The sequence below is a fragment of the Nyctereutes procyonoides genome, unplaced genomic scaffold, assembly GCF_905146905.1.
Source record: "Nyctereutes procyonoides isolate TBG_1078 unplaced genomic scaffold, NYPRO_anot_genome, whole genome shotgun sequence".
In the NCBI taxonomy this organism is placed as follows: domain Eukaryota; kingdom Metazoa; phylum Chordata; class Mammalia; order Carnivora; family Canidae; genus Nyctereutes; species Nyctereutes procyonoides.
The window spans coordinates 34,093,179-34,106,153 of NW_026575048.1; the positions used below are offsets into that span (position 1 = coordinate 34,093,179).

At 36.1% G+C, this 12,975-nt stretch overlaps 1 protein-coding gene across 5 annotated transcripts in view; it reads left to right on the forward strand.

Moving 5' to 3' along the window:
* The window catches only part of MTA3 (metastasis associated 1 family member 3), a 218,029-nt gene that overhangs the window by 120,988 nt on the left and 84,066 nt on the right, over nt 1-12,975 (forward strand). For all 5 annotated transcript variants that reach the window (XR_008664722.1, XM_055327315.1, XM_055327316.1 and 2 more), the window contains exons 5-6: nt 4,323-4,386; nt 8,801-8,918. Coding sequence is in view for 4 of the 5 variants with exons in the window: in XM_055327315.1 (XP_055183290.1) it covers nt 4,323-4,386; nt 8,801-8,918 (182 nt within the window). In the remaining variant the exon portion in view is untranslated. The remainder of the gene's footprint in view (nt 1-4,322; nt 4,387-8,800; nt 8,919-12,975) is intronic.

The following is a 12,975-nucleotide window of genomic DNA, read 5'->3' on the forward strand; positions in this document are numbered from 1 at the left end:
CATTGTATTTTATGAACATATAAAGATTCCTCATGTGTTCTTTCTTGTGCAATCTTTTGTTTTCCATGGATTTAATAGTTTTGCCTTTCTTTTTGATATTTCTATCTTCTAAGATAGAAAAAAATTCTTAGTCCATGCTTATCTTGAAAATCTTTTCTCTGCATACCAGTGATTTGTTTAGGCATATGATTCTGGTTTGGAAATCATTTTCATTCAGAATTTTGAATCTTTCCTTTTGTCCTTTTAACAAAATATGATGTGAAATGTAATTTTCTGAAAGCATTTTGGGTCTTTGAACTTCATTATTTTTTATTCGGTTGTCCATTGTATTCAGTGGATTAAATGCTCGATAAAACTGCAGAATTTTCAATCACAGAATCTAGCATTGTTTTGTTTTGTTTTGTTTAAAGATTTTATTTATTTATTCATGAGAGACACAGAGAGACACAGGCAGAGGGAGAAGCAGGCTCCACGCAGGGAGCCCGAAGTGGTACTACAGGATCACGCCCCGGGCCGAAGGCAGGGCCAAACCGCTGAGCCACCTGGGCTGCCCCCTAGCATTGTTTTTTTTATATAAGAAAATGTTCAGAATCTAGAGCAACTGTGAGATTCATAAGGCCATTGAGTAAAATGCCTGTTTTTAAAAAAGATTAATATTATTTATTTGAGAGAGAGAATGAGCATGTGCATGGGTGTGCTTGGGAGGGTCAGAGGGAGAGGGAGAGAGAGAAGCTCAAGGAGACTCCCTGCTGAGCACAGATCTCCTCACAGGGCTAAATCACATGACCCTGAGATAATGGCCTGAGCCAAACCAGAGTCAGATGCTTGACTGACTGAGCCACCCAGGCACCCCCCACAATGCCCTTTTTTTTTTTTTTAATGGTTATCTTTTACTGAGCAAGGAAAGTTCAATCAGACCCTGCATCTGTACCTGTGGTTTTCTTTTCTTTTTTTTTTTTTAATTTTATTTATTTACTCATGAGAGACACACAGAGAGAGGCAGAGACATAGGTAGAGGGAGAAGCAGGCTCCCTGCAAGGAGCCCAATGTGGGACTCTATCCGGGATCCTGGAATCATAACCTGGGCCAAAGGCAGATGCTCAACCACTGAGCCACCCAGGCATCCCAAGTACCTGTGGTTTTCAAGTTCACTCTTAACCATTACCTGGTGATGCTGATTTTCACAGAGATTTCTTGATCCCACTCTGAGATGTTTGGATTCAGTAAGTGTGACTAAGGCTCCCCTGGTGATACTTATCAAACACGTGGATTTCTTGATTCCCCCCCCCCCCCCCAGGATATTTCTCCTCAGTGAGTCTGGTGTGGCACTAAGAAATTTGCATTTTCCTAAGCGGGGACTCCAGTGGCGCTGCACCATTCTCCAGGCTGCAGTGGTATGAAACCAAGAGTATTCAGGGACCTGGGGAATCAGCACCTACCATTCAACATGGGATTGTGTTGTGTCGTAATTATCTATTTACATGTCTCTGACCCAGCACCATGTGCGGTCTCTGAAGTAGAGTATGTTTTTAAAACCTTTTTCAGTGATCTCTGGGAAAGTATGTCGTCTCTATGGAAATTCTGTGTTGTTGTATAGTTCCTTACAAGAAAAGCAATATGAATAATTATATAGGCCTGGAGTGAGCTTTCTTGTGTTAAGGTCTTTGATATATTTTATACTTATGTCATGATGTTTGAGTATCTTTATTCCTTAAGGATTAAAGTGTGGTGGAAGAGAACAATTAGAATCATTGCTTGAGATTCATCATCAATCAATTGGGTTTTCTATATTACAATTTGATAATGGTTCCTTTAGTTTGGGATTAGCTTAAAATTTATCATAGTTTTTTTTGTTTGTTTGAGCCAAAATTTGTTCAGTATAAAGGAAGCTAGCACTTTATTCTCTTTTTAAATCTTTTTTTTTTTTAAGATTGATTTTTATTTTGTTTATGATTGACAGAGAGAGAGAGAGAGAGAGAGAGACAGAGAGACAGAGACACAGGAGGAGGGAGAAGCAGGCTCCATGCCAGGAGCCCGATGTGGGACTGGATCCTGGGACTCCAGGATCACGCCCTGGACCAAAGGCAGGCGCTAAATCGCCGAGCCACCCAGAGATCCCCCACTTTGTCTCTTTTTAAACTACTTTTATCAACAACTCTTGGCGTGGTAATACATGTGTTAATTACATATTCATATTTACTTCATAAAATAATTCTGACTCAACCTCCTGCTTTGTTAGCTGTTAGTATATGTACTTGAATATTTTAAGTATCACATTTTCATTTTTAATCTGGGAGAAAATACATAGCTACAATAAAGAAAATTTAAAAATGAAAATCACCTATTTTCAATTTTGCATAAAACCTACATTCCCTTAAATTATTTATATTTTAGATTGGCTGAGTATCCTCTTGATTTTGTAATTATGTCATATCTCTAAAACAGTGTATAACCAACATTTCCTTAACTCCCAATGTAATTATGAAAATAATGATTTGATGATTCCATTTAAATCTTCTTGTCATTTCAGACAGTATGGAGGAGACTAATGGTGTATTGTTTGTATATTTTCAGTGTTTGTTAACCCTTAACATCCAAATGGCTCTTAAAGAAAGTGGTGTCTATGAAAATAACATTCAGCTTTTGTTCCTCTCCATTAAAAAAAATCACCCAACTTTAGAGAACTTTAAGATGCAAGATTTTATTTCTTCTAGGTGATTAAGTATTAAATGTTAGAAATACTGTTTTGTCAGCTATTAGGCAAAAAAAAAGTAAATGAAACCTATTTTTGGAAACCCCATTTGGTACTTAAGCATGCTGCATGTGTGAGGAGCACACATACTACACGTCACAGAAGTTCTTCTGTGGCAGCTAAATGTGCAAACCTCAGCCGAGCAATATCCCCCCATTCGTAATTCTGTCCTTCTAAGAGCCGGTCAGGTAATTATTGACTGTGAATGTTGTTATATGCTCTGGAGTAATAATGTTAATTTTTCTGTTTCAGTGATACCCATGAATTAAATTAGCAAAACCAAAAACCTATGTAACTCTCACTAACCAAATAACAGATTTGACAGGATAATATGGAAAAACACATGCTCTCAGAAGTCTTTGAAGTGATAGTAACTATAGATGATTATGTTTTTATGAAGGGAAAATTATTTTATTTTATTTTTTAAGGGAAAATTATTTTAAATTTAAGGAATATACATTTGCAAAATGTTTAATAAATTGTCATTTTTTACCTGTGTGTTAGTATTTTACATTTTATTTTGCTTTGGGTAATGTTTTTCTTTGAATTATTATTTTCCACTTTGATGTTCCAACAGCTTGTTCTTGTAGCTTCCCATACCATGTATATATGATGTATTTGTTTTTCCTTGTCATTTTGTGGGGAGCAAGCAGTGACTTTTGTTTACAAAATCTAATGACATTGTGACATTTTAAAAATATTTTGTGAGTCCTGACCAATTATCTGTAACTTGAATTGTCTATCAAAATTCTCCTGTCAAATTTGTAGCTCTACAGAATTTTTCAAGCTATGGAGGATAATAATTCTAAAAGTGTTTGTAACAAATGCCTCTACCTTGATAACCTTAGTTTTTCTCAAGTCTAGACAAGCTTTTTTTTTTTTTAAATAGACATTCATTTTTAAATAGACATTTCATTCATTTTCAAACTCATACCCAGGGTTGTGATCAAAGGTAAATGCCATCAGACTTTAGGGTCTGTAAATCTGTAGGTCTTTATTTTGTCCTTTACTTTATAGCAGTGTATTTAAATTTTAACTAGGCTTTAGAGCAATGTCAATAAAGGTAAGTTAGTTAATCTTGATATGAATGTGTATTATTTTTAGGTTCTCATATGCAGTGGCTACTTAAAAAAAAATCCAAAGATTATTTTAGGTATCAGTTTGCATGGTGAAGTCTGTCTAAAGTCTCCTTGTATAAAATCACCTAATATTAACTCTTCATAGATTCAGAAACTCACTTCTAATCTGAAGGTTTTATTTTCTTTTTTCTGTAATAATTAGGGAATACCTGTCAAGTGTTTTATGTTATAAAGATTTACTGCCTAACACAGTTCTTTCTACAGGTTAGCCATACAGTAAATGTCTACAAAGACAGTACTATTTTCTTAGGTTATGTAACATTAGGGTTATAAAGCAAGTCTAAGTATATACATAAATGTATATTCCTAACTGCTATCTACTTTTTTAATACCAGCCTTACATCCTGCATATTCCTAACGTTGTATATGTCATCACTGTGAAGGTGATGTGACCTTTCTTACATTTATTCACTTTTTCCCTTTTCCAACAGGGGAAAATGCAGTGTTGCCCTTCTGAATGAGACAGAGTCAGTATTGTCATATCTTGATAAAGAGGTAATTCACAATTACACTTGTTTTGTGGGGTTTTTTTTCTTCCCTTGATTTCACATGAAGCCCATACCTTTTAATTTATGTCTTCTTGCACCAAATTATTAGAGAGAGAACAGCATTATATAAAAGCATAATGACCATAATGACCAGAATACATTTAGGAAATTTAATTTTTCTGGTTAACTGAGATAAGAGTTGGCAAAAATTTCTGTGTCTGTTTTCTTTCAGTTGGTAATGAAAGGTTTTTTACAGTATGATGATTTAGTTGGTAGTGGAAGAAATATTTTTGGCTTTATGAAATAAGTGACTTTCCTGTATTTGGTCCTCCTGCCTGTTTTTTTGTTTTTGTTGTTTTTCAAATAAACAGTTTTTCTTTTAGACTTTTTCCAGATGAGATTTTAACTGGTGGTCTGCTTTCTTTCCTAAAATCCCAATAAACTTTGTCAACTAAAGTGTTTCTGTAAACTTCAACAAGAAACATTTTAAACATTTTTTAACAAGTTGAATGAGAGCATATGCTTCATTGCGGGGAGGGAATGCCTCTATACAGAATATTCCACAATGGGAAATTTTACTGTTGATGTTTTAGTATTTAACCTTTATAGTTTCATGGTATTTTTGTTTTTCCAAATCTTTATTTTCTGTATGTATATGTATGTGTATATGTATTTTATATATGTGTGTGTTTTTTTAAAGAATTAAATGGATATATTTTCTTTGAAAAAACTTTTTTATTATACTTGAAAGTATTGTCTCATCTTAAATGAAGAAAGCATAACTACAAAAGATTGTTGCAGACAAGTGGGACTGTTGTACATTAGAAATTTTTTTCTTTTTGTTAAAAATTTTATTTATTCATGAGAGATACAGAGAGAGAGGCAGAGGGAGAAGCAGGCTCCCTGCAGGCAGCCCAATGTGGGACTTGACCTGGGACCCTGGGATCATGACCTGAGCTGAAGGTACACACTCAACCACTGAGCCACCCAGGTACCCCATACATTAGAAAATCTAATAGAGAAAACTAAGTGGAAGTAAATATTTAAGGCAGAAAAAAGATTGATAGTCTTTATAACTTACACGTGAAATTTAGAAAAGTATATAGTAGTGTTTGTCAGTCAACATATGGATAATGATGGATAAAGATAATTAGTATTAGTATTAGTTCAGAAATTAGTATTAATTCACAGAAGCAGAAATAAAAGGAGGAAACATTGAGTATGTTTCAGTGTATTTTACTGGTGTATTTGGCTGTTAAGAAGTGTAATTTATAAATTTTTTTGTTTTTCATATAAAATTTTTTTTTAGTTTTAAGTAATTTCTAAACCTGATGTGGGGTTCCAACCTACAACCCTAGGATCAAGAGTTGCATGCATGCACCACCAGTTGAGCTAGCCAGGCCACCCCAACAGTGTGATTTTTTTAAAAGTGGTATTTTTGCTTTCTGATTTGTTGTTAGCAATTTCTATGTGCTAAGAATTGTAGGAGATGAAAATTTGCACAGATCTTTAGGATTTTTTCCTGTCTCCTTGAATTTTAAGCACATGGTCCTATATCAATATTTAAGAGAGGAACTGACCTCTGGCACTGTATTTGAAGAAACCTGTTTTTTTTTTTTTTTTAAAACAGAGGAAGCAGTTTAGTAAAGTTATATTGTACTTTACATTTACTGCTTACATTATATTCTGTTGTCAATTTGAAAAGCACTTTTTTAAACCTTTTACTGCTTTATCTGTTATAAGACCATCCTTGAGAAAATGTAGTTTATAAATACTGAGATTGGCATATTTGAAAATGGCAACCCAAAGGACAACTTTTTTTTTTTTAAGATTTTATTTATTTTTTCATGAGAGACACAGAGAGAGAGAGGCAGAGACACAGGTAGAGGGAGAAGCAGGCACCATGCAGGGAGCCTGATGTGGGACTCAATCCCAGGACTCTGGGATCATGCCCAGGGCCAAAGGCCACCAAGCCACCCAGGTGTCCCAAAGGACAGCTTTCTAATTGTGATTTTTTACTTCTTAAAAAATTACATTACATTATTACATTATATTTACATTTTAAATAATTTCCCATACTAGGCAGCACATATTTATTTAAGGAGTCTTTTTTTTTTTTTTTTTTTAAGAGAGATAGCATGCATGGGAGCTAGTGCAAGCAGGGGGAGGGCAGAGGGAGAGAGAGAGACAGGGAATCTTTTTTTTTTATTTTTTTTTAATTTTTATTTATTTATGATAGTCACAGAGAGAGAGAGAGAGAGAGAGAGAGAGAGAGAGAGGGGCAGAGACACAGGCAGAGGGAGAAGCAGGCTCCATGCACCGGGAGCCCGACGTGGGATTCGATCCTGGGTCTCCAGGATTGTGCCCTGGGCCAAAGGTAGGCGCCAAACTGCTGCGCCACCCAGGTATCCCGAGACAGGGAATCTTAAACAGGCTCCGTACTCAACATAGAACCTAGTGTGGGACTCAGTCTCACAGCCCTGAGATCATGACCTGAGCTGAAATCAAAAGTCAAACGCTTAACCTACTGAGCCACCCAGGTACACCAGATTTAAGGAGTCTTAAGCAACCTATGTGATCCTAAATAATAACTTCATCTCATTTTACTGTCAAGTATGGCAAAATCCTATTTTTATAAAATACTATGCTAACATATTTTACAGAACCAAAGTGACCAAAAGTATGTCCTCTTTTAAAGCCAATAATGTACCAGTGGTAGTAGCTTTAGTTACCTACTAGCATTCTTTGTTGCTCCTGTCTTCAGAAACACATGATTCTGATTACATATTCATCACTTCCATCAACTTAAGCAGATTGATTTATATATTCTGCAGATTTTTTCTTTTTCTTTTCCCTAGGTAGCATTTTTTTACATGCATAAATTGTCACACTGTTGTGTCCTCTTGTTTAAGCTTTTCTTCTGACAGTAACCCGTGATTAAAACACAGTGCAGAATTTCTGGGATGCCTGGGTGGCTCAGCGGTTGAGTGCCTGCCTTGGGCCCACAGTGTGATCCTGAAGTCCTGGGATCAAGTCCCACATCAGGTTCCCTGTATGGAGCCTGCTTCTCTCTCTGCCTGTGTCTCTGCCTCTCTCTCTCTCTCTCTCTCTGTCTCTCATGAATAAATAAATAAGACCCTTTAAAAAATAAAATAAAACAGTGCAGAATTTCTGAATTGATGGTGTCAGCTTGTCCCATTGTCTCCTTTCCCTTTATCACAGTCTGTAAGATCCTGAAAGGAGAAAGCTGTACAATCTGGCAGATTATCTCTTATTTGCAACTTGCTCACCAGGGTCTTGGTAAAATACTAATGGTAGGAACGGGCCCCTCTAAGGTATAATGCAGAGAATTGTTCAGTAGATGACCATCAGAGTCATGGCAGGAAGCAGGGATAAGACTTTATAAGACATCTAGTGGTTTTGCAGAATTCAGCAAAGGCCCAGTGGCCTGGTCATTTTATCCTTTAGGCGCAGTGAGGGCCTTTTTGCATTTATTTTTATTTTTATTTTTTTGGCTCATGATCTGAGCCAAAGGCAGATGCTCAACCACTGAGCCACCCAGACATCTCTTATTTTTATTATTTAAAGAATTCATTTATTTATTTGATGGAGAGCATGAGAGCACAAATGGGGAGCAGCAGAGAGGGAGGGAGAAGCAGCCCCCCTGCCAAGCAGTAAGCCCTATAGGGGGCTCAGTCCCAGGACCCTGGGATCTTGATGTGAGCCCAAGGCAGACCCAGAGCCTGGAGGTCCTTTTTTCATTTTAAAGGGCATTTGCAAGTTAGTGGGTATACTGGTAGTGGTAGTTATAGTTATATTTATATACATATTTATATATAAATATGAGTGCTTCAGGAGTTAAAGGAGAACTGCAGAATTAGAATAGATGTTTAAGCAATACAATGTGACATTTTAATTAGTAAACTGCATGTGGGCTCAACTCTTCTAAACTTTATTTAATGTGAGATGTTTATGTATTTTCACATTTTGATAAAATGTGGATGGATACTCCAAAAGTAAGGATGCCTGGTGTCTTCCTTGTTTTTGGTATGGGCTTTAGAGATTGAAATGATTGCTTGATTCCAGATGTCTTACCTTTGACTTACAGCTTAGTTTTGCTAGCTTTTCAGAATCTTGTTTTAGAGTAGTTAAATGGTTTTCTTTTAGACTAAAACCAACAAAATATTATAATCTACCTTTATTGTAAGCTATTTATTTTTCTTGATTTAATTTTGTGCTCTTAGCTTGATGACAGTAACCTCATTGTCTTCTTTAAGATCTGTGAATTTATTTACCATGATGAAATCTTACATAGTGTCTGAAGTTTTATAGTTTCATTATCATGACACTGGCTTTATTGCTTTATAAAAAGTAGAAAGAATTAAGTTTACCTAAATATTTTCTGTCATTTTTTTTTTCAGGACACCTTTTTCTACTCACTGGTCTATGACCCTTCAGTGAAAACACTGTTAGCTGACAAAGGTGAAATCAGAGTGGGGCCTAGATATCAAGCAGACATTCCAGAGATGCTCTTAGAAGGTATGTTTCCCTTTGGGTTTCAAATCCTATGAAAACAAATGTCTTGAAACTCAAATATTCTTTTCCTCATATGGGAGAAACAACTATTAGGCTGAAGTTTAAAAGTTTTAAGTTCTTTTACTTATAGAAATACAACAAATAGTGGCACCTGGGTGGCTCAGTCAGTTAGGCATCTGCCTTTGGCTTAGGTCATGGTCCTGGTATCCTAGGGTGGAGCCCCACATCGGGCTCCCTGCTCAGTGGGGAGTCTGCTTCTCCCTTTCCCTCTGCCTGGCGCAACGCCTGCTTGTGCTCTCTAATGCTTTCTCTCTCAAATAAATGAATAGATAAAATCTTTAAAAAAGTAAAAGGAAATACAATAAATAGCAAGAGAAAATAATTTGAGGTGTTATTTTTTATTTTACATTTTTATGAGTTTTCTGGCTATGTTTTCCTTTAATTTAGTTTTAGGTAGGCTTCATGCCCAGTGTCTAGCCCAATATGGACCTTGAACTCACAACCCTGAGATCAAGAGTCAGATACTTAACTGGCTGAGCCACCTTGGTGTCCCTTGATTTCCTTTTAAATGCAGCTTTAAGAATGATTGTATTGTTGAACTTGTGTCTTAAATGTGGCACATACAATGCCTTGAGGTCCTGAATACCCCTAAGTCATCTATCTGAGATGGCCTAGAATCTAGTGATTTGGGCTAATCTGGGCAGTTTATGTACTGAAGAGATTCAACGCTTCTTATTTGAAAACAGTTTCTTAGCAGGACGTAATTTTTCTTTCTCCTGTTATAACTGTACACCCAAAACCTTTATTTTCTGGTTTTAAAAAGTAAAACATTAATAATAAAAAAATAATGCATAGCAATGTATGATGTAGGAAACTAACACCATCCCCTTTCCTTCATTCCAAACCCATATTTAATTACTGTAGTTGTTTTGGGCATATTGATTTCCTTCACACTGGTTTATCCTCCACCTGAAACAGTCCAGATGCACCATGTTGCACATGTTCTTCTGCACCTGCTCTTCTCAGTTAACGGTGTATCTTTATTTACCATCTTAGCACATGACTAGGGAGATTTTTATTCTTTTCAGTGACTGTGCAGTTCTTAAACATTTGTGCAGATATACTATATAATTCTTCTAGGCCTCTATTGATAGATTTTTAGGCGTTTACATTTTTCAGTGCTACAAATTGATACTGCTTGAAAAGTTATACATATGTTTGTGCTGCATAAATATTTTTTTCAAGCATAATTTTTTGGAAGTGAAATGATATATACATTTTACACATTGAAAATGCTCCTTTGCTCTTCAAAAAGGCTGTGTTACTGTACGTATGAAAGAACCAGGTGTTTTCACCAACACTGAATATGAGGGATCTTTTTCACTTTCCATTTTTTATCTACATTTTGATATCTCATTGTCTTAGTGGTTTTTGGTTTCTTTCTTTTTTTTTTTTAAGATTTTATTTATTTATTCATGAGAGACACAGAGAGAGAGAGAGGCAGAGACACAGACAGAAGGAGAAGCAGGCTCCATGCAGGGAGCCCAATGTGGGACTCGATCCCAGGACTCCAGGATCATGCCCTGGGCCAAAGGCAAGTGCTAAACTGCTGAGCCACCCAGAGGTCCCCTCGTTTTGTTTTGAACTTGAGATTATGTTTGCTCAGTTATCTTTAATGCTCTTTCTTTCAATTTCTTGTGCTTTTTCTACATGGTTATATATCTTTCTATGTATTGGCAAGAATTCTTTGACTATTAAAGGTAAACACAGAAGTACTTACCCTTTGTCTCTAAGTATTACAAATACCTCCCCAATACAAAATTATTTTCTTAAAAAATTTTTTTAAAGATTTTATTTATTTGATAGAGACAGAGAGAGAGAGAAAGCAGGCACACAAGCAGAGGGAGCAGCAGAGGGAGAGGGAGAAGCAGGCTCTCCCCTGAGCAGGGAGCCCAAAGCGGGGTTCAGTCCCAGAATCCTGGAATTGTGACTTGATCCAAAGGCAGATGCTTAACTAACTGAGCCACCCCTGAGCCCCTTTGATTAAAAAATGTTTTAATAGCGATTTTAAATGTAAATATGTTTTATTTATTTTTTTGTCATACGGAAATTTAGAATTTATTAGTCTTTTCCTTTAAGGCCTTTATGATTTGCATTAGTCACAGAAAGGGCTCCACTTTTGCTTTTGCCCTCTGATTATTAAAACATATTAATTCTTCCAGGGGCACCTGGCTGGCTCAGTCAGAGGAGCATGTAACTCTTGATCTCAAGAGTTAGGAGTTTAAGCCCCATGTTGGGTGTAGAGATTATTAAAATAAACAAACAAACAAAATATATGAGTTCCTCCATAGGTTTTTCTCTCTCTTTACCTTGCCATATTTCTAAGAAAATGTACACAGAAAATTTAAATCAACAGATACTGAAGATAGATGTTTGTGAACTGTAGTATACGTTGGTGTCATTGGTGGCTGTGAATAATGCCAGGCTATAGACATCTTTGTTTTCATGAACTTAAATACCAGGAAAGGGCAGTCAATAAAGATTTAGCTTGAAGGAAAAAAAAAAAGATTTAGCTTGAAGAAAAGAACACTGTGTCTGTGCTCCCTGTGTTTGGAAATGATTTTGAACAGACTGGGAGTAGTGGATTAGTTTATTACAGGTTGAGAAATTACATTTATTGGCATTCTTATCTGTACAAATCATCTTATCTTCCAGAAGTAATTTTTATGATTTTAGTTCTTAATGTTTGATGTTAGACTTCTATCACTATACCTAGGAATCCACTAAATGTTTGTTATTTTATTTTTAAAATACTTGATTTTTAAATTTTACAAACATGAATATGAATAATGGGTAATTTTGTACTCTGGATATAACTGGCAAATAAAGGAGAATTGCTGAGTCATAGGGCATGTGTATTTGGGATTTTATACAAAATACCAAATTGTCTTCCAGGTGGTCCTTTACAGATGGGGTTTTTTTTTTCCTTGTTTTAATTAATGTATAATTTATATGTAGTATATCCCACCCTTTGTAGCATGCAGTTCTGTGAGTTTGGAACTGAATATGTTCCTAGTGAGATATTTCAGCAAGTCTGTCTGTGGATAGGCCAAAAGCCAGGGAGGTCCCTTGTACCCACGTGTGCCATAGGCACCCAGCCCAAGTCCTGCATCCCTTAAGCAGCCTTTGTCACTCCTCCGTGAACTCTCTCGTCCCTCTCATCCTTGAACCGTGCAGATTGGTCATTAGTGTTATCTTTTATGCTATTTTTTATTTGACTTCAGAAATTTAAAAATCAGCACCTGAGCTCTTGATTGCATGGTTCTCCTTTGAGCATTGAGCGTAAGCCTTGGTGTATAAAAAGCCTGGAGATTTTTGTATATTGCTCATGGAAGGATACATGCTGAACCAAGTAATGAAATTGGGATGTTTCAATTAACAGTGGGCAGAAGAATCAGATCATAGAATCTTAGAAGATCCCATTTATATGGGCAGCCCGGGTTGGCTCAGTGGTTTAGCATGTGTGGTTCTGGATACCCAGGATCGAGTCCTGCGTCAGACTCCCTGCATGGAATGGAGCGTGCTTCTCCCTTCACCTGTGTCTGTGCCTCTCTCTCTCTCTATGTCTCTCATGAATAAATAAATAAAATCTTACATTAAAAAAAAATCCCATTTATCCGAAAGACTATTTAAATACGTATTTACCCATGAAAGGCATAAAAGCTGGTTAAAGTTATGTAATTTGGCAATCCTATCTACCCAGGTTAGAATTTTTAAAAATGACTTTAGGAAACAAAATTATACATAGAATGCAATAATTTATTCTACAGTTTTTCTCAAAATGGACTTGAAGTTCTTTTGGGTAAGAGGAATGATTATATATTATATATATATATATGTATATACATACATATATATATATATATATAAAGATATATCTTTATATATAAAGATTTTTATTTATTCATGAGAGACCCCATAGAGGGAGAGAGGCAGAGACATAGGCAGAGGGAGAAGTAGCCTCCCCATGGGGAGCCCAGTGTGGGACTCTATCCGGGGA